This window comes from Pelodiscus sinensis, chromosome 18, assembly GCF_052426305.1.
Source record: "Pelodiscus sinensis isolate ZL-2025 chromosome 18, ASM5242630v1, whole genome shotgun sequence".
Taxonomy (NCBI): Eukaryota; Metazoa; Chordata; order Testudines; family Trionychidae; genus Pelodiscus; species Pelodiscus sinensis.
In genome coordinates, this window is record NC_143069.1 from 25,172,681 (window position 1) to 25,194,154 (window position 21,474).

Here is a 21,474-nt window from a genome sequence, read left to right on the forward strand (position 1 = left end):
ACACAACAGGCACATCACTGCTTCCAATTCAAAACCCCAAATTCTGTTTCCATTTTCTTTCCTGGCCTCCTGTCAACTCGCTTCCTGCTTCTCTAGCATTCCTGGAGACTTTCTAGGACCTTTTGTCTATGGTTTCAACCTTTCCAGGCAAGACAGTTAGGGTTAAGTCCCAAGACTTTCAGGCAACCGTCTGTTTTTGACACGACCTGCCTGTTTCTCTTCAGCTAACTCTTGCTTACTTTGGTTCAGGCCTCAGGCCTTACACCAGGCCCATGCTTCAGGCCCATCCTTTCTAGTACAGGATGTAGCCTGGTAACAAAGCCCTGACTGTGGTATCAGGAAACCTGGGTTCTATTCCTGCCTCTCCCACAGGTTGGAGAGGTTATTCCCTGTCTGTAAAATAAGACTAATGATACTAACCTTCACTTTTTAGACCTACACACAGCAACTAGGGATTTTTATTAACTACTCAAATATCGGTGAGCCTGGCTCGCTAGATGAACCATCCGGTTCCTCTTGGAATCATGTTAAATGCTTGATCCCCATGACCAAAGTCTCAGATACTGGGAGAAGTGACACGGGGGAATAAAAGCTGCTGTCTGAGGTAAACTACCTGGCAGGAATCCCCTGGAATGGGAGCCATCGCTACCAGGAGCCCAGGAATAACAAGACTCCAAAAGTCCAGCTGCCAGGCAGTTTGACCATCTCCTTCAGGCCAGTGGCCCAGAATTCCAGGACATCTTTGGGCCTGGGTTTGAAAAGAGGCAGTACCGTGTGCTCAGCCCCTTTTTATCCATCCCCTTTCCCTCCATTGGCACGCAACCCTCAAATGGCCAAAGGTTTCCCTTTCCCTCCCTCCTTGGTTAAACAAGCTGGTTAAACAGCTCGAGGTGATGGAGTGATAAGCACCCACTGACAGAGTCGCTCGGGTTGCAGGGCCAGCGTAAGTCCGCTTTTAAAACTGCCGGCCATAGCTGCAGCTACGGGAGGGGACTCTAGCAAGGGCCTGGAACAAGGAACAGGGCTCCACTCCTGCATGGGATTCGGGCTTCCCCCAGGCAGATGCTCTGTTGCTGCTTTCCTGTCTCTCCCTTCTCCAGGTGGAAGGGGACGGTTAGCCAGTGTTCCCTGCAAGCTGAGCTCTTGGGCGGCCAGCCAGGAGACATTCAAATGCTGCCCAGTTTGCTAGCCGGTAGCATGTGTTTCTAGTGGTGGTGCATGTGGTGTACTGGGTGTAGACATAGATCTTGTTGTTATAGTAATTGCGTTAGGTCACTGGGGGTCAGCCCAGCTGGTTTGGGTTTTTTCTAGCTAGCTCCGTGCTATGCAATAAAATGGACACTTGCAACTACTCAAGCTCTCTGTATTTCCACTGATTTCTTCCCATGCTGTGAAACTCCACGTGACGTAACAGTGCACATCCGTGCATGCCTTGGTGCACATAACAAAATGTATTCCGCACAGGAGTGGGGGAAAAAGTAGAGGCATTATTGCTGCTAGCTCCTTACTGAAACTCAGTGAAAGGCAGGGGAAATGAGAGATCAAGATCCTGAGACTGACAGTCCCCAGGAACAACGGGGAGAGGCTAAAGTCCCAGTTCAGCCTGACTGGCAGAGCAGGGAGCCAGGAGGGAGCCAGGGTCGGCAGAGTGGGACTGAGCTAAGGAGAGAGCAGGGGCCCGCACTGAGCTGGGGAGCAGGGCTGGCCTCGGGGAGGGAGAAGGGGAGGCCGGGGTCAGGATCGGGGGCAGTGCGACTGGCATCAGGGAGGAAGGGGGTCAGAGGCAGCATGACTGGCCTCGGGGAGGGAGAAGGGGAGGCCGGGGTCAGGATCGGGGGCAGTGCTACTGGCCTCAGGGAGGAAGGGGGGGTCAGGGGCAGCATGACTGGCCTCGGGGAGGGAGAAGGGGGGGCCAGGGTCAGGATCTGGCCCTTCCCCCCCAGAGCTGCTTCCCATCCCCTCTTCCTTCCAGCCAGTTCCTGCCCCCCCCAGCCAGTCCCTCTTCCTCCCTCCCCCCTGCCCAGGATCAAGTGTGTCCGTTTTTTGGGGGGAGGGTCTACCTCGCAACCCTACGAGTCAGACCCGGCGCAGGCACCAAGTGATGGGGACTGCCAGAACTTTGGGAACCTGAGACTGCGGGGTGGGGGTTTGTGGCCCAAAAGGAGGCTGAGAAACCTAAGACAGACAGAGTAGGGGGAGCACCAGAAGGGTGACACAGTCAGGGCGACCCTAGAACTCTGTTACAGACCAGCTGGCGGCTGCTGGAAGAGGAGGGAAAAATAGGGGGAAAGGGTCAGAGAGGAAAGGGCTTGTGCTGAGGGGAGGGGGGCAGGTCAGGAGATGAAAGGGGAAGGCACCAAGGGTCAGGGTGTAGGAGAGAGACAAATGCCCGGGGGCCAAGTGGAGACAATGAGGAAAAGGGCAGGAGGGGAGGTGTCAGTGAGGGGGGGGGGGGCAGGATGATGCTAGGAGAGGAGAGGGGAAGGGCTTTGGGGGCTAGAGGGGAGAAGGGGAGGTGCTGGGAGAAGGCTTGAAAGAAGGGGTGGGCATGAGGAAGGCGGAGATGGAGCAAGGCACGTGTAAAGGCACAGGGGCATGAGGGGAACGGGAGCAGAGGGTGGTGAGGGAGTGGGCAAAGTGGGTAGGGGCAGTGAGGGAAGGGGGAGGCACCAAGAGGGTGCAAGGGTAAGGGAAGGTGCAGGTGCCAGGGGAGTCCGGGGGGTGAAGCAGAAGGGCAGACACCTGCAGGGGAGGGACCAGCAGCAGAGGAGAGAGGCAGGACAGGTGTGTAGAGGGAGGTGTTAGAAGAGGGGATGAGGAGGGGTAGCTCACATGGTCAGAGTGGGGCTACTGGAGGAGTGGGCACAGGGGGGGAGAGAAAGGCTGCTGGAGGGAGCAGGTCTCGGGAAGGCCGAGGGCAGTGAGAAGGGCAGGAGTCAGGGCAGCAGAGGTGGGTGAGGGATTGGGGGGCAGCAGGCACCAGGGGAGCTGATGGAGGAAGGGAAGGAGACAGGGCAGCAGAGGGGACAGGTAAGTGGTTCATAAGATATTTATGAATAACTTGGGTGCCACACTGACACATCCAAACAAGCCACAAACTCAGTACTGGTGCACAACACAAAATGTATTGTGCTCATGGGAGGAAACTCTTAGAGGGAACACTTCCCCCAGCCTCCCCACCCCGCGAGTTAATGTCTCACACGTTGGGTTAATGCAATTGCAGGATCGTTGCACGAGGGGGGTTGGTGAGGGCCAAACTAATCCCTATTGGTAAGTGGATGGTGGGAAAAGTCCTTGGGGGGGGGGGAGGTCACATGACACCTTTTATTTCTGGTCATGTGTCCATATTGCCCTGAAAGTGTTACCTCCAGAGGCGTGGCTAATGGGAGTCAGGGGGCGTGGCTAATGGGGGGTCAGGGGGCGTGGCTAATGGGGGTCAGGGGCGTGGCTAATGGGAGTCAGGGGGTGTGGCTAATGGGGGTCAAAGAGTACATTTAAAAACATTCTTTGGCTGCACACCCTAATGAAATGTGCTGCGCACGCCTATGGGCAGAGAGCAGATCCAGTCCTGGGAGCAGGGCTGCAGCCACAGAGTTATAGACGCCGCCCAGAGAGCAGATCCGCATGCTGGGAGCAGGCCTGCAGCTGTAACCCACACACCTGATGTGGGTCACTATCCTATGGAGTGGCACTGAGACCACTTCCAGCAAGCAATTATTACAAGGGAGCTCTTCAGCCTATGTTGAGAGGCAACTGATTTATAACTCAAGCTATAGCAGCTCCTGCCCTAAGCTCCAAAAGTCCCAGGTTCTAATCCACCTGGTGGCAGTTGCACAGCCATGGAAGCAGAGGGGCCAGGGAACCCTCTGTACAGGACTCCCCCCCCCCCCCCATACACACACACCCTTGCTTCCTGGAATCAGCCACCTAGGTGAATAAAGCTGGAAACCCCCATGCCTATAGCTGTGCACCTTTGCTAAATAGCTACAGCCATTCTAAAGTGCCCAGATCTCACAACTAAAAAGGAGACATCCCAATGAGCTGCTAAGCTGTGCTGCCTGCCTCGGACGAGGAGCGAGTGCTGTAACTCTGGAGCCTAATGATGGTGGTGTCCTCCAGCCATTTTCAGATTAGTACAGCTGCCTCCCTGTGAACCAGGTGCCAGCTGGCCATGGGGTCCCATAGACCTGGCTTGTGCAGCCTAACCTGATAACCAAGCAGCCCATCCATTACTAGCCAGCCGATTACCTTGGGCATGGGAGACCATCGCACTCGTAATTCCTGGGGCCTTCACGCACTGACAAGGCTTGACTCAATCGGCCAGCTAGGGAGAAAGAAATAAACAGAAGGCAGAGGAGTCACCAAGAGATCAGAAGACCAGCACGATCCCTTACAGGCCGTTCAGCTGTGAAGAGTCACCAAGACAGGGCAGGTGATGCTAACCTGAGTTAGTCCATTAGCTGCGGCTAGGCTGGGCCATGAGAGGAGAGACAGGCAGTAAATCTGCAGCTGTCAGACCACAAGGAGGACACGGAGGTTTCGAAACCAGCTCAGAGAACAGGGCTGGGTAAGATGCAACCCACCTAACACTGTGATCTGGCCACTTTGTGTTTAGATCCTGCTGCCCATGCCACCACCGAATTCTAAGTGGTGACTCAGGCAGCAGGATCCAATTTTAAATGATTCACGGCTCAGGGTTACGGCAGGGGCGAGAGCCACGAGCCCTTTAAAAAGCTGTAGCCACGCTGGACAGCTGCCAGTAGTGGCAAATCTGTGAGCTCTTTTCTGTGCTTTTAATTGAAAGCCTCAGCCGCGGAGAACTCTGAGGGTGGGCTAGTCCTTTCTGCCTCAGGCTCCGCCCCTTCTGTGGGTGGAGCCGGCCTATGACCCCATACCAAAATCAATTAAGTGGCCCCCTTCTGAAAATTATCGCCCAGCCCTGTCACAGAATCATAGAAAAGTCTGAGTGGAAGGGACCATGATAGGTCCAGTGTTTCGCAAACTTTTTTTATAATGTACCCCCTTTAAAAAAAAATGTGTAAGTACCCCCAGTACCTACAGTTTTCAGACACACACAATTTTTTTCTACCGTTGCAACACATTTGTTTAAACAACTGCATCGTAGCCGGGCGGGCGATGGCATTTTTGGGTGTAAAAGGTACAAAAAGAATAAAGCGCTGTCAAACTGAAAACTAAAATTCAGTTTTCTCCAAATTTCAGTTGTGTTGACGTGTCCCCCAGACATCTCTTGAGTACCTTTAAGGGGACTCGTACCACTGGTCGAGAAGCACTGATCTAGTCCACCCCTGCACCGAGACAGGACCAAGCATGTTTGTCTCACCTCTTGGCTCCTAGGACACGCCTTGAACTAACGCACTTGGAAAGACATTATCGTATATACGCCCAAAGTGCTTCGTCTTAGTGTATTACCATAAAATCTAACTGATCAAACTCTGACCTTTCATTTCCCTGTCACTTGGCCAGCTACAGCCTCACACGCCTTCGGCATCGATCTCAAAGCCCTCGTCACGCTTTTACACACCTGTGCTGACACGCTTGTGAGCCAGGCACACTTGTGCGACACGTCCCAAAGCACTTGCTCCAGGGCATTACATCGCACTTGCCTGCCTTTGATGGACAGGGAAAGGGAGACCTGAAAGGCCTCTCCAAGGTCACCAGTGCGAGAGTGAGCGCAGAATTGCGGAGCAAGGGTCTAACACACAACTCTGTGCCTTAGTCACTAGGTGGCATTAGATTAGAACCCGGGAGTTCTTACACCCAACCCCCTGCCCCCTCCACTAGGCCATGCTGCTGGCCTCCCGCCTCTCCCCCAGGGCTTGGAGACAGACTGGAGGCTGGAGCCAGCCTGCGCAGAAGGGGCTGTAACGCTTACAGCTCGTTCATGACACTGCCCCTGCGCAGCCCCTCTCAGATCCACACTCGGAACCCACAAGAAACACTCCAAGAGCAGAGATGAAACCGCCACTCACCTGCAGCCCAGCTTCCAGGAAGGGCAAAGCAAAAGCGGAGCTCGCGGATTCCAGCCCAGCCTGGCACCTGCTTCCTGAACTTTGGCCCCTTTCCTCCAAGATAGCAGGAGGCTGCTCTGGGCCTTTTGTGCCCACGACGGGGCAGAAAAGCAAACTCAGCTGTTGGTTCCATCTTGCGGGCAGAGCCCCGGCAGACAGTGGCAGGCGGGGGTATCGACTGACCCTCCAACCCAGGATATTCCCCCCACACCTGGATTCGCTTCCTAGTCTTCCCCATCTCCCTGCACGATCCTTGTTTCTCATCCCGCCGGTCCGAGAAATTGTCAGAGCAGGTTGATCCCGACCTTGCCAAGGGCTTAGGTTACATCACAAGGCTTTGCCGCCACAGCTGGCTTGGCTTGGGTGTGTGGCAAAAGCCCCCCCCCCCCGCCCTCCCCCCCGCTGGCACAGCTATTCTGGCAAAGCCGCCAGGGCAAATGGCAATTCTGCCGAAAAGCATCTGCTGGCTTTAAGCTCCCTGCGAGCTGTTCTCATCGCTCAGCCATCACCACCACTGCCCTGCCTCTGTCCTGCTCCTCATCCCCGCCCCCACTCCTATCCCCTGCTCTCCTCCATCTCCTCCCCCTCCCCTTCTCCTGCCCCTCCCCATTTCCACCTGCCCTGCCCATCCCCGTCCTCTCCCTCCCCCCGTCTGTCCCCCTCTTATGTGAGGGCTTTGCTGGAAACGCCCCCCCCCCCCCCAAGCCAGGGAGATCTCCCCTCCGGGAACAATTCAGCCCCCCATCTCGCTCCCTCCACTCCACAGTATTTCCTCCATTCCCCACAGTTGAAAATTGAGCTCCCCCATCCCCTCAGGTGACAGTCGGGCTCCCCCATACGCAGCTGCCTAGATAGGCACCTCCGCAGCCAGAGCCTGCCCCTGGCGCCCACGTCCCCTCCCCGACTGCCTGTCCCAGGCGACCACCTGAACCTGCGTCCCCCATTCCCTCAGATCACAGCTCCCTCCCTGACCCTGCACCCCCCGACACCCCTCCCCCAGGCCAGACTCCTCTCTGGCACCCGCACCCCCTCCCCCAAACCCTCTGCTCCCCCTTCACCCAGGTCACAGCTCCCTCCCTGACCCTGCACCCCCCCGACACCCCTCCCCCAGGCCAGACTCCTCTCTGGCACCCGCACCCCCTCCCCCAAACCTTCTGCTCCCCCTTCACCCAGGTCACAGCTCCCTCCCTGACCCTGCACCCCTCTAGAGCCCCTCCCCCAGGCCAAAGTCCTCTCCTGCGCCCATACCCCCTCCTGGACCCTGCACCCCTATCCACCGCCCCAGATCATACCCCCCCCTGCACCCAGGCTCCACCCCTAAGCTCCCTTCTGCACCCAACCACCCCGTCCCAGACCCCAAAGCCCTCGGTAGAAATGTGGCCCTTGATCAGTTGCCAAAATGGCCCCCCCATTACAAATTATTGACCAAGCCTGATCCAAATGTTTTTTGAAACATTGTTTAATGAGAATGTAAATACAATTCAATACAATTGGGAGGGTTGGGGGGAGGGGGACGCAGCTGCTGGCTCCTCAGCTCTTGCTGCTCTCACTGGGTGTCTTCCTGCTGCAAGGGAAGCAGAATCCGTCACATTCATCCCTGGGGACTCAGGGGAACTGGCCCCCCAGCATTTCCACCCTCCTCCCCCCTGCTCTCTGGTCACCCCCCGTCAGGCCCGCAGGGTGAGCTCCTGACCCCCCCCCCCCCCCCCAGAGCTCCTGACACCTCGGCCCCCTCCCGCCTCCTAGGACAGTTTCTGTGTTCAGAGCCTCCCCCACCCCCAGGGACGCTCGCAGGGGCAGGAGGGATTCTGCCAGCAGGGACGTGGGGTGGGGGCAGCCTGAGGAAAGGGGCGGGGGACTCCCTGAGGGGATGGGAAGGAGACCCTGGCCCTGCCCCACTCTCCTGATCTGCTCCGGCTGCTCACCATGTATTCCAGGAGCTGATGGGCCTGCCCATGCAGGGCGTGGGCCAGGACCAGCCCGGCCTGGCTGGGGCGCTGCAGGGGGGAGCGGGCAGCGAGCAGAGCCTTGTCCAAAAAGCAATTCTCCTGCTCTGCTGAGAAGAGCTGCCCAAAGACCTGGAATCAAGAGCACAGGAGGTTTCAGCTGACGGCCCAGAGCCCGGCCCCAACTCCTGGGGCTAAAACAGCTTCCTCCTCCCCAAACTCCCTTCCAGACCCTGCACCCAGACGCTCTCCTCACCCGGCACCCCAACCCCTGCCCCGGGTCACAGCTTCCTCCTGCCCCCAAGACCCTCCTACCCCCACGAGGGCCCCAGCCAGCCCCACCCCCGAGCCCTGCCCTGCCCTGGCAGCGCGTCCTTACCTCTCCCACCCTCACGCTGTTGCTGTGAGCCAGGACCCATCTTTCTTTGTAGTAGTGTCTGCACCACAGGTCCTCTGCCTGGTGGATGTTGAGGCCTGCAAGAGACACAACAGGGTCATTCTGCTGGCAGGTCTGAGCCCTTCCCCTCCCACGGGTCCCTGCAGGCATCCCTGGGCAAATGGAGGGGCACAGGGGGCAGAAGGGGAACACAGAGGGACGCATCCCCCCTTGGGCCAGTCTGGGGGAAAAGGGCTGGGTCCCCTCCCCCCGCCGCCGGCACCCTCAGGGTGTCCCTGGGGCCCAGGTCCCGGCTGGGTTCCTTACCCCTGTGGTGCAGGAGGAGTTGATACAGGCTGTGCACCCCCTCCCGGGCCAGCCGGCTGACGTCTTCGGATGGGTCCGAAATAAAAAGGCCCAGCTGGGCCACGTGGTGACCCATCCTCGGCCAGTCGGCGGAGTTCTGAGGGGAGAGAAGAGGGGGGGTCCCTCAGCATCCTGGGGCTGCACGTCCCATGCAAACGGCCGCCGAGGCGGGTCTGAGCTCCGGGGACGGACAGAGACACCTCCCGGGGCGGGGCGGGGCGGGGCGGGGCCGGCCTTGCGAGGAGACAACCCAGAGCAATGGCCCCGACTGAAGGGTCACTCCGGGGGTGGAACAAGGGGATCCACTGACGGCCACTCCCCAGTCCCCAGGCCCAGTCCCTCAAGAGCCCCCCTGAAGGGCCCAGGGTCGCCCCTCCCCGGGGAAAGGAGAACGCGGCCCATTCCCGGCCCATTCCCGGCCCTGCCTCTGCCTCCCGGGGATGCTCCCAGCCCCGCGCCCTGCAGCCCCAGACCCCCCGGCTCCGAGGTCACTTACGTCAAACCCCGGGAGGGTGGTGGCGACTCCCAGCAGGGCCGTGGTGCTGCCAAGGGCCCTGGCTCGCTCCTGGGGCAGGCGGGACTCCAGCCACGGGCTCAGGTGCTGGGGGGGAAAGAGGCAGGTCAGGACCCGTAGGGAGGTGCCGGTTCTGGGCAGAGCCTGGGGCTCCTCTCGGACTGTGCCCCCCCCAGCCACTGACACTGCTCCTCTCTCGGCCCCCCCCCCGAGGAAGCAGGGACAATGGCCCCGTCCCCCCCACGGGGCTCACCTCCATTATGAGCTGCAGCCGGGCGGTGTCTGGGGACTCGGCGAGGAGGCTCGCCAGTAGGGCCTGGAGGTCGTAGGGAAGGGCCCGGATGAACTGCTGCAAGACAAGGGGGAGCCCTGGGTCAGAGGGGGGTTGGGGGATCCAGGCCACCCGCTGGCTCCGGGGTGCAGCCTAGAGCAGGGTCTGAGCCGCCTCGCAGAGCAGGGAGGAGCCCAGGCTGGGCGTGGAAGGGACGGGCCCCCCGGGAGAGCAACGGGAACCCTGGAGGGAAGGATCCAAACCTGCAGCTTCTTCCCTCCCTCTGCCCCCCCCCCCCTCCTCTCTGGAGCTCCAGCCCAGCCCGGGAGCAGGGCCCAGAGGGACGTACCTGAGTGTGGATGGGCTCCTGCTGCCAGTCCCCAGACACTGTCTGTCCCATGGCCGCCGTCAGCAGGGGGCTCAGGAGCTGGGCCCGCAGGGGAGGCTGCAAGGTGCTGGCGGGAGAGAGGGGCAGAGGCTGTTAATTCAGCAGCAGGAGACAGAGACTTTCCCACTCCCTGGCCAGGGGATCAGCTCTGGGGGGAGTCAGCGGGGGGGTCGGTACCTGAGGCTGCAGGCGGCGTTGAGGCAGTCGGCCAAGACCAGCGGGGGGGGCGAGTCCTCCATGATCTCCTGGGAGACCCAAGGAGACAAAGGGGCGTGTGAGGCTGGGGACCCCAAGAGACGCTCACGCGGCCAGCGCCCCCACCCAGCAGGATCCAACCCCACTGCCTCCCGCTGCCCTGTAGCCCCCCTGCCCGGCACAGGGCCCCTCCCAGCACCCCCCTCCCAAACCGGGACCAGCTCAATCCTTGTCCCCAGGCCGTCTCCTGCCCCTCCCTGCCCTGGTGACCAGCCTCTGAACCTCCTCATCCCTGCTCCCCAGGCGCATCCCCAGCAGCCCGCTCGGCTCCCTTCCAGCCCCCCATGGCCCGGGGAGACCCCTCCCTGTCCCGAATCCCCCTTCCTGTCCAGCACCCCACACCTGCCCCATTTCTGTGTCCCTCCCTCCTCCAGCATCCCCACCCACCCTCCCCATGTCCACCTCCAGCCCTCCTGGCTCCACCCATCCCGTTTCCAGCACCGCCACCCGCCGCCATGGCCCAGGCAGACCCCTGTCCACCCCACGTATCCCCTTCCCTCCTCCCGGCTGCCGCGACTCGCTTACAACGATCCTGGCCATCATGGTGTCCTTGCAGCAGCGCGGCGCCAGGGTGTCCTCGCCCCTTTGGAGGGCGGCGAGGCAGGCGAGGGGGATGGCCAAGAGGAACCACTGCAGGGCGGCTGGGCTCTGCACCCCAGAGAGAGTCTGTGAGCCTGGGGCCTGCCTGCCCCCCACGGACAGCTGCAGGGCTCAGGTCTCCCAGGAGTGGAGGTGGGAGCTGCTGGTTGTCCAAGCACCCACACTCCCCCCCCCAACTGCTGCCTCAGGCTTGTGGGGGCCCAGCTGGTGCATGACAAGAGCCCCCAGCTTGGGGGGCCCAGGTCATGCAGGAGAAGGGGCCCCAGGGGGATCCCCAGGGACAAGCCCCTCCCGGAGGGGGGGACGTGCTGGGAAGGGGCCGGACAATCTCGGGTCCCCCCCGTGTGGAGAAGGTTCCTACCGTGTCCCGGGTGTGGAGCTGCTCTTCGATGTCGTAGAAGGCCCCTTCCTCCACCCGGGAGTCCACCCGCTCCTGGCAGAGCTCCGCCGAGGCGCAGGGGGGCTCTGTGCGGGAGGGAAGGGACCAGGGTGACTCCAGTGGCCAGCAGGGGTCACGCGCCCCCATGTCAGGGACCCAGGGCAGGTTGGGCCCCACACGCCCCTCGCAGGGACCCATCCCCCTTCCACCCTCACATCTGCCAACGCTCTCAGCAGAGCCCCCACCAGGAACAAGAGAGCCAAGCAGCCCCCCCCCATCTATTGCCCTGGCTGCGGGGCAGACACTGGGGCTGCCCCCCCCCGGGTACTGGGTGAGCCCCTGGGCCCAGCGTGTTCACGGCCCCTCACCTGGGTCTGAGCGGCTGCAGGAGGTGGCCCGGCTGCAGCTGGAGGCCCAGGCGCTGCTGCTGACGGACCTGGACCCACAGCTGCAGGGGCTGGTGCGGGGAGCGACGGGCTGGGGGCTCCCGGAGACTGGCAGGTCCCCGGGGGCCGGGCAGGGCGATGCCCCCTGGTGGTAATGGGGGCTGGGCTCCCGGGGCAGGTGTTTCTCTCCACAGAGGAGGCCCCGGAGCCACCCTACCCGGCTCCCCCGCTGGGCTGGGTCCCGCCTGCCCAGCCTCCTCTGGAGCCAGGTCCGGGGGGGCCTGGCCGGTGGGCGAGTCGCCCCGAGCTGGTGGGATCCAGCTTCCCCGCCCGCGGGGACGGAGGAGCTGCTCCCCACCGGCCCTGGGGCCATCTTCAGGGCTTTCTTGAACCACAGCCGAAAACGTTTGGCCATGCTGGAAATGAGGGGAGCAAAGGGGAGCTTGGGGCGCAGCCTGCAGAGCGAAATCCAGGGGTTCCAGCTCCCCAGAGCGACTGCCCCCAGCCCCCAAATGGTCCCTTGCTTATCGGTTCGGTCTTGCACAGGCACTGCAAGGACCTGAGGGTATGTCTACACTCGTGGAATGAGGAGTAACGGTAGTTTGAACTAGGAAGCCTAGTTCGAACTACCTAGTTCGAGCCCCGTGTCGCCGCGCTGCACGGGGTTCCAACCAGCGGGGTTTTAAAAATGGCGGCTCCCCGCTTATGCAAATGAAGCCCGGGAAATTCAAATCCCGGGCTTCATTTGCAAGTGCGGTATGCCTACATTACCCTCCTAGTTCGAACTAGTGGGGTAGAGTAGACGTACCCTGAGTCTCCTGCCCATCAACAGCCCCTGCTCAGCCAATCAGGGGAGAGTCTAAGGTGTGGGGGGTGGAGCGTTCTCCCCCAAGACACCGGCATAGACCTGTTCCAGCCCAGGTCCCCACAATGGGGGCTGCATCCCCCGCCCCATGGCTCCTGCAAACCACCCCCCGTCCTTCAGCTAGTCTGTTGGGTCACAAGCTGGGGGGGGGCAGCAGGGGAAGGTCACAGGAGAGGCAAGAACAGAGCAGAAATGTGGGGGGATGGAGGAAAAGGGAAACCAACCAGGAGAAAGCCCCAGTGGCGCTAAGGACGCAGCCCAGGTGAGGAATCACCTTCTGGCCCTTGACTAAGGGCTGGGCCTGCCTGGAACCCAGCCGGCCCCGGGCGGGATCCAACCCCTGGGGGCTCTTACCTTCGTCACAAAGGTGTCGGGATGTGGAACTCACAGAACGCGAAGGAACCGTGAGGAGGAGACGCACCAGAGCTAAAGCAACCGGGGGTCTCCAAAGTCCCCTGGGCCCGCCCCCCGCTTTTATCAGCCTGAGACGTGGGTCCCTCTGTGAGGTCACCACCTCCCCACCTGCCCTTTGCCTTATATGCTGAGGGCTGCCCAAAGCCCCTGTGAGGTCACCGCCCCCCCCTCACCCTGCCAGGCAAATGTCCTGCCTCTGGCCACCCCCCTGGGAAGTTTGAGCCATTCCCAGGGGTTCTCTCCCCTCCCTCACTGGGCACCCTGCAGGCAGCAGCTCCAGTAGCCCCATAGGCTGCTCCCTGCCCTACACTGCAGGCTTCTTGCACGAGAACTGTTTCACGCCGGAGTTCTTGCGCCAAAGGTCTCGTGCAAGAGCGCCTCCACCCTGCCATGGGCTTTTGCACAAGAGCGTCCATGGCAGTGTGAACGCTCTCTTGCGCAAGAAAGCTCTGCTGGCCATTTTAGACAGAAAAGTGTCTTGCTGAAGAAGCCCCTGGTGCCCGTCCACGCTGCCTTCTTGCACAAAGGGGGCTTAGTCATCGTGGGGAGAGGAATAACTCCTGTGCAAGAAGTCCTGTTCTCTGATGCTTTACTGCAAATTTACTTGTGCAAGAACACACGTACAGTGTAGACGCGCCACAAGCTGCTGCTCAGGAACACTTGTTCTTGTGCAAAATGCCTGCCGTGCAGACGTGGCCTTGGTGTCACCCAGCACTGGACTTCCTGGCCAGGAGCAAGAGTTAGAGCCTCCCACCCGCCCCGCTGCCTCTCATGGGTTCCTGTCCGGTCCCGGCCCTGGATTTTGCCCTAGCTCATCCCAGCGAGGCCTCTGGCCTGCACTAGACCCATCGACACGCGGAGAATCCACCACTGCCCTGGGGCGCTTCTGTCTATGGGGACTCGAACTCACAGCTGAGCATGGAGCCTGATTTCTCCCAGGACTTCACCCCCTGTCCTGCTCGTGGCTCCGTTGTCCCCCTTCCCCACAACTGCCCCCCCCAACCTCTAAATGCTCCTCACGTCAGTTCCCGCTTCCCCGCACCCATGGCCAGGCCCTGCAGGGCTCTGGGGGCTGGTTTGCTGCCCTCAGCCCTGCTCCCCAGTTTGCAGCCTCTCCCATCATGTGTGGGGTCTCCTGGTACCGGAGGGAGGACGGGGGCAGACCAGGAGGGTTAATTTGATGTTGCAGCGGCAGGAGAAGGGGGGCGGGTGGCAGAGAAGAGCTGTCAGTACATTATCCCAATACACCATCCGAGGACAGGCGTCGCACTGGTTCCTGCAGCCGATGGAGAGTAACACACTCCTCCTGGGGGGAGGAGCAGCCAAGAGAGGGACCCACTCAGACCGGTCTGGCAGTGTGATGTAGTGGAACCAGCGCTGCCTAGGTGGGGTTCTACCTCCCCCCAGTCTGCTTCTGAGACCGAGTTTCCCCCTCTGCCCCATAGGCTAACAACAAGGCACTTTACAAACATTCTCGGTGTCATCCGCATTGTATGAAGGGGGAAACTGAGGCATGGAGCGGCATCTGATTTATACAGCCCAACCCATTCCCCACCCCCTCAGTCTGCAGGAAAAGAAGCCAAGTGCTCTTGCTACTTGGCCCCACTATCCCTCCATTGCCCTGCTTCTACCTGATGTCAAACACACTCAGCTTGCACTACTTCTTCTTTCCTGTGCTGAAGCCAAGCAGATCAGGATAGGGAGGAGACATGAGGGAGCCCCCAAGCACTTGCTCTCTCTCTCTCTCACAAACACACACAGGTATATATTACTTTAGAAAATGCCAGGCGTGAGCTAGAGGAGAATCCCCATTAACTGTTAGCACTATAGGGCATATGATACATACATTGATCATTTACAGTCCATCCAGCAGAGGGCAACAATACACCCCGCACACATGTAGCTCCCCCTCCTTTTCCAAATGCCCCAAGTCTTAAACTACTGCGGGGCTACATCTACACTGGCATAATCTTGTGGAAAAACTCTTTAGCGCAAGAGTTCTTGCGTTAAAGTAGTTGTACAAGAGAGTGTCTACACTGGCCTGTGCATTTGTGGAAGAGATGTGCTTTTGCCCAAAAGCATCCATGCCAGTGTAGACGCTCTCTTGCGCAAGAAAGCTCTGACGGCTCTTTTAACCATCGGGCTTTCTTGCGCAAGTAATTCATGTTGCCTGTCTACACTAGCCTCTTGCACAAGAACAGTTGTGCAAAAGGGCTTATTCCTGAGCGGGACCATCATAGTTCTTGCACAAGAAGCCCTGATTTCATACAGTAGAACATCAGGGTACTTGTGCAAGAACACCCGGCCAGTGTAGACAGGCAGCATGTTTTTGCACAACTGTTCTTGCTCAAGAGGCCAGTGTAAACAGGCAACATGCATTTCTTGTGCAAGAAAGCCCTATAGTTAAAATGGCCATCAGAGCTTGTGCACATATGCAAATGAAGCACGGGATATTTAAATACTGGCTTCATTTCCAATTCTGCATGTCTACATTTGCATTTCTCTCCTGAAAGAGGAAGCAAGTGTAGACACACCCCACGGTAACTGCTGCTCCTGGAAGGGCTGGCATGTCCCTGCCACCCCAGAGAAAGTCACTGCTGGGGGGGTCTCCAGACACTGTCCTTGCTGCAGACACCGCTCCGGCAGCCCCCACTGACCAGTAACGGGGAACGGTGGCCAGTAGCGGCTGTGGGCTCAGTGCGTGTAGAGGAGGGGCACCGAATGGCATCATGCTAGTGGCTGTCCGGAGCGGTGCAGGGCCCGGGCCGAAGGAAGCCGCCCTAACCTCACTGCTGAAGCACCAGAAGCCATCGCAGTTCAACAGCCCAGCCGGAGCCTGCTTTCTGAACCCCCGTCCCAGCCTCTTGCTGCAGATACGAGTCTCCCTGCACCCAAACTCAGTGCCAGAGCCTGCAACTTGAAGAGCTTCCTGGACCCCATTGTCCCACCCTGGGCTAGGACCAGAGCCCCTCCTACACTCCAAGCACAGGGCCTTCTCCCCAAACCCCTACCCCAGCCTGGGGCAAGTGACTGAGGCTGGGGGAAGAAGAGGGCTGCAGGGAGCATGGTGAGGCCTCAGAGAAGGGGCTGGTTCTGTCCAGTCCAAACCCTGCAAAACCAGCTGGGGGTGCAAGTCCCCATGGGGGGCCCTGCCCCCGCCCTTCTCCCCAGGAGCTGGGGGTCTCGTTAACTCCGCTCCCCGGTGGCTCCAGCAGAGGGACGTGGGGAGGGAGGCGCCTGGCCCAGGGGGGTTGGGAGCTGGGAGCAGGACACTGATGGGGCCCTGTCTCCTCCCTTCCATCCCAGTTCAGCACAGCCCCCCCTAGGGAGCTTGGGGCCCAGCTGGCCCTGTCCCTCGAGTGCCTCATCGGACTAGTGAATCCAACAGCCCCACCTGCTCCCGGAGGGGATGCTCAAAGGCAGCACCACAGACCTCATCAGCTGGTCCAGCTGCCAGGTGTGAAGATTTTCTACCTGTTAACTGCATCCTGTATCATCAGTGCACACACAGCCCACCACTGCCTGTGCCCCCCTGCCCAAACCCCACCCCCATCTCCCGCATCCTAGAAACTTCCCCCCCCAGACACCCCCACAGACCAGCTAGTCTCCTGTCATCAGTCATCAGCCTCCCCATGGACCAGACTAACTGCCAGTCTGTGCCCCACAGAGCCCCCCCATCATCCCCTCCCCCATTTCCTTAACTACCTGCCAGTCTGTCCCCACAAACAGCCCCTCTCTGCCAGCCTCTGCCCCACATACCTAACTGCCAGTCTGTGCCCTAGAGAGCCCATCGTTCCAGCACCTGTCCCAGGTCCGTGACTTCCAGTCTGTGCCCCACACGTAGAGCCCCCTTTCCACCTCCTAACCCACATCCCTGACTAACTGTCAGTCTGTGCCCCACGGACGGACCCTCCCTCTGCCAGACCCGGGTGAACAGGGTGTTCGGGGCTCATGGTCAATTTTCCCTCCCCCCGGCTTCTCTCCATGGCTGGTGAGGGCTGCCCCTGCCCCCTCCCACATCGGGCCCAGCTCCCAGGGCCAGGCTGCGATGGGAGACGGGGTCACCGCTCCCTGCTGTGTCCTGTCCAGCCGCAGGCCGGGGGGGAGCCGCACCCGGCTGGAGTCCTCCCGCCCTGAGCCGGAGCTGAGCCAGGAGGTCAGACGCTCCCTGCAGCACCCAGCGCCCAGAAGAACGTGGACGGTAAGTGGGGTCGGGGCCACGGTTGTGGGGAGCTGCCGCACTCAGGGGAGCTGGGGAATTCCCGGTACCTCGGCCCCCAGAGAAATCCCCCCGACATTCCCAAGAGGAGCAGGCAGGGAGAAATCTCTGTTGTCCTGCTTATGGGCATGGAAACCTCAGCCCTGCCCCCCCCCCCCCCCCCCCACACACAGTGGGAACCCAGAAAACATCTCTTCCTCCCCTCTCACTTTATGCAGCCAGTATTTTCTCTATTTGTTTCCCAGACACAAAGTCCAGCTACCGGACTGTCCGGTTCAGTGTCAGACACTGGCAGCCCTACCCGCGCCGCGGAGCCAGCCCAGCCATTGCACCTCTCAGGGACAGGGCCGGGGATCTCGTATTGGACCAGCTTGTGCAGGGAGAGAGCCAGGCTGGGAAAGGGCCCAGCCGCACGGCTAACCGCAGGGGCAGCAGGCTGTGTGGCCGGAGCTAACCCAGCTTGCAAGGGCTCTGTGGGAGAAGTGGCCCAGGAGGCCGGCAGGACAAAGGCAGGGCCCCTAGGCTGCCGGTTGCAGGAATAAGCCATAAACCCAGGGGCGTAGGAAGGCCGCAGGAGTTCTGGCATCTGGCGATGCTGGCGTCATGGCTTTGGCCCTGTGACTGTTAACAGGCCACGTCCCCTCGGCTGGTTCCTGGCAATCTGGGCTAACGCTGGGGTAACCCGTCTGCATCGCCCTGGGTTTACCTGTGGGGCTGGGAGTCCATTTCCCAGCCTGCCGGAGAGCTCTGTGTCAGCGCGAAACCTCGTCTTCCTCGCCCGCCCGCCCGCCGGTGCTGTCCAGTGAGAGTCACGACCCAGCCACCTCGTCTCGCTGATCCCCTGGGGCCGACTGGGCGCCCACACACTGCCGATATCTATCTAGTGATCTGTCTGTCCCTGTGCACCCTCTGCCTGTCTGTCTGTCTGTCTGTCCCCATGCACCTCATCTATCTACCCATCCCCATTACACCTCCTATCACAGAATCCTAGAACCCTAGGGCTGGAAGAGACCTCAGGAGTCATCGAGTCCAGCCCCTGCCCAACGCAGGACCAACCCCAACTAAATGAACCCAGCCAGGGCTTTGTCAAGCAGAGACTTAAAAACCTCTAGGGATGGAGGTTCCACCACCTGCGCCCCACCCTGTCTCCAAACACCCCCCCCCAACTACTCCCACAGGTGGAGCACACACGCAGGGACACAAACATAAACACCCCTGCAGAGACACGGAAAGATTCAGAGCTGTTCACTCACACGGTCACCTGGACATGCACACACAGACATGCACACACAGACATGCGCACACACACAGTGCACACACAGACATGCACACACACACAGTGCACACACAGACACGCACGCACACACACAGTGCACATACAGACATGCGCACACACACAGTGCACACACAGACATGCACACACACACAGTGCACATACAGACATGCACACACACACAGTGCACACACAGTGCACACACACACAGTGCACACACAGACATGCACACACACACAGTGCACACACAGACATGCACACACACACTGTGCACACACAGGCACGCACACACACATGCAAGGACACACAAAAATACAAACACAGTGTACACATACATACAGGGACACACCAACATACACAAACACACACTCGGCCAGTGGCCAGTCAGGGGCCAGTGTGCTCTGCAAGCTGTGTGCATGGGCAGCCGCTTGGGTGAAATTCAGGTGCCACTCAGCTGATCAGCAGAGCCCCCAGAGGAGGCAGCCTGTGTTACTGGTGGTGCACATCCGCACATGCCTTGGTCCAGCCCCGCACTGGCCAGGGGAGGAGCAAACTGGAGTGCTGGGCTGAGCAGGCCCCGCCCCCACAGCAGTGCTGGGCATGCTCCAACTGCGGGCCAGGTACAAAAGCCAGGGAGACAGCTCAGTTGTGGCTGGCCTCGGGGCGGAGGGGCCAACTGCCTCTGCCGCTACAGTCCCCGGGCCGAGCTCGACCCCAGCGCCCGCTGTTGATCCCCTGTCGCTGCGGCCCCAGACGTCGGGCCTGCCAACGTCAGTGCCACCGCCAGCCCAGCGCCAGGCGGGATCTCCGTCGGCCAAAGGGCTGGGGTAGGAAGCAACCTGGGGCAGGAAAAGCCCTGGCGGGCTTGGCACGTTTCGGGGAGAACTCCCCGCTGAGCCAGTGGTAGGAACCGCCCACCACTGATAGGGCCCGGGGTCGGGGCCCGGTGGAGAGGGAGGGCCCGGGCCCCCTACCCATCCTTCGGACAACTGAGGGATCATTGGAGAAAACGACAGACACGGGGTTTTCCGCCACCGCTCTCCCTTTCTTTTATTTCCCTGGGCTAACTGGCTTGTTCGTCTTTGGCTAACGATGGAAGAGAGGAGCCAGCAGGGGTAGAATGAATTGTGTACCAGGTCCTGGAAACAAGAGCATCTCCTCCAGATCACCCATCCACACCTGAACTGTTCAAAAGCCTGGATGAGCGAGACCAGCTTCTTAAATTCACCCTATAGTGGCTGCCTATAAAGACACCTAAACCCGGCTTCGTTTAGCCCAGCGAATGCCAAGCCAGGCACCGACGGGACGTTTCCTTCCCTGTGGTCGGACACGAGGGTGCACAAGGATGTGAGAACCAGGAAGGCTGATCTGTGAATTCACCCCCAACCGTCCCAGTACAAGACAGACGCCTGCGCCAACCAGCAGGGGTCACTGCTCCTCGGGTTTGGCTTGGACAAAGGTGCCCATCTGTTTGGTGTTGGCGTCTCGGAGCTGCACCAGCTGCCTCTGGCCACGGCGGAGCAGATACTCGATGTCCATCACGTCGGCCCGGGGGATGCTGGCGTTCTTCCGGAACTCGGCCTGGATGCGAGGCAGGAATCCCGGCTTCTCCCGGCCGGCGCGCAGGAACTGCCTGTATAGGCTCAGGACGTGCTTCTGCAGCTTGCTATGCCGGGCCATGGTGCGCCTGGGGAGCCCTCCCAGGCCACGGGGGGCCAGCGCCACGAGGCAGGGGCTGGAAGTGAACAGAGGCGGAGATGTTAGAGCAGCATCTCATTCCCGCGGGCAGTTCTGTGCCCTTTTCACCCCCACCTGCTTGGGTTACCAGATGGTTTAAAAAAAATACCGAACAGCAGGGGTCGGGGGGGGCGGGACTGGCTGGAAGAGAGGGGGTGGGGGGGAACCGGCCGCCGGGAAGCGGGGCTGGCTGGGAGGGGGCTGGAGGGAGCGGGGCTGGCCGGGGGGCAACCAGCCGTCGGGAAGCGGGTCTAGTTGGGTTGAGGACCAAGAGGTGGGGGAACCGGCCGGCAGCGCTGCAGAGATGTACCAGAGCCTGGGTCGGATTCATCTTTGGTGGGCCCTGGCTCCTAGACCATAGACACACTCCCCCCCCCACCCCCCCGGAGGCCCTAGGGAAAATGGCACCCCGGCCCTGTGGACATGGTGCCCTCTCTGTTTCCCTTGGCCCCGTAGGCACTAAGCTCCACTCCTGCCGCCCAACTCCTACAAGGCCCGACGGATTTCTCTGTGGCCCCCGACCCAAAAAAGGATCCCCCCAGCCCTGTGTTAGGGGATACGAGGGAGTCTGGCTGGGACGTAAGTGCAAATAACTCTGCTCTTAGCAGCTCTGAACCGATGGGCTCTGCCCTGTGCCCCAACCAAGAACCCTAACATAAGAACGGCAGTACTGGGTAGCCTGTCTGCTGACAGTGGCCAGCACCAGGTGCCCCAAAGAGGGTTGAGCAAAGACAATGATCAAGAGATTTGTCTCCTGCCATCCTTCTCCAGCCTTCCACAAACAGAGGCCAGGGACACTATTTCTATCTCCTGGCTAATAGCCTTTTATGGACCTAACCTCCGTGAAATTATCTAGCTTCTCTTTAAACCCTGTTATAGTTCTAGCCTTCACAGTCTCCTCTGGCAAGGAGTTCCGCAGGTTGACTACACCCTGTGTGAAGAAGAACTTTCTTTTATTAGTTTTAAACCTGCTACCCATTAACTTCATTTGGTGTCCTCTAGTTCTTCTATTATGGGAACTAATAAATCACTTTTCTTGATTCACCCTCTCCACACCACTCATGATTTTATAGACCTCTATCATATCCCCCCTCAGTCTCCTCTTTTCTAAACTGAAAAGTCCCATCGCTTTAACCTCTCCTCGTATCGGACCCGTTCCAAACCCCTAATCATGTTAGTTGCCCTTTTCTGAACCCTTTCCAAGGCCAAAATATCTTTTTTGAGGTGAGGAGACCACATCTGTACACAGTATTCAAGATGTTGGTGTCCCATAGTTTTATACAGGGGCACCCTGAGGGTACGTCTACACTACAGCGCTAGTTCGAACTAACTTAGTTCGAATTAGTTAATTTGAACTAAGCTAATTCGAACTAACGCATCTAGAACTAAAAACTAGTTCGAATTAGCGTTTTGCTAATTCGAACTAGCAAGTCCACATTGAGTGGACTCTGAACAC

At 59.8% G+C, this 21,474-nt stretch overlaps 1 protein-coding gene across 1 annotated transcript; it reads right to left on the reverse strand.

Annotated features, from left to right (window-relative positions):
- Positions 1 to 4,312: 4,312 nt before the first annotated feature.
- On the reverse strand, positions 4,313 to 10,372 carry LOC149523306 (maestro heat-like repeat-containing protein family member 7). Its single transcript, XM_089770421.1, has 6 exons — positions 10,068 to 10,372; positions 9,852 to 9,957; positions 9,485 to 9,580; positions 9,214 to 9,318; positions 8,635 to 8,814; positions 4,313 to 4,324 (listed from the first exon to the last, which is right to left on the reverse strand). The coding sequence occupies exons 1-6, from the start codon at positions 10,127 to 10,129 to the stop codon at positions 4,313 to 4,315; spliced, it is 561 nt and encodes a 186-aa protein (XP_089626547.1). The 5' UTR covers positions 10,130 to 10,372.
- Between the last annotated feature and the right edge of the window lie 11,102 nt (positions 10,373 to 21,474).

Bases quoted from the DNA above. Each gene is read 5' to 3' on its own strand.
- LOC149523306 (XM_089770421.1), bottom strand. From the start codon at position 10,129: ATGGAGGACTCGCCCCCCCCGCTGGTCTTGGCCGACTGCCTCAACGCC. The intron at 9,581-9,851 runs GTACGTCCCTCT...CTTGTCTTGCAG, and splicing joins AGGAGCCCATCCACACTCAG to CAGTTCATCCGGGCCCTTCC. The intron at 8,815-9,213 runs GTAAGTGACCTC...CTCTCCCCTCAG, and splicing joins CCACCCTCCCGGGGTTTGAC to AACTCCGCCGACTGGCCGAG.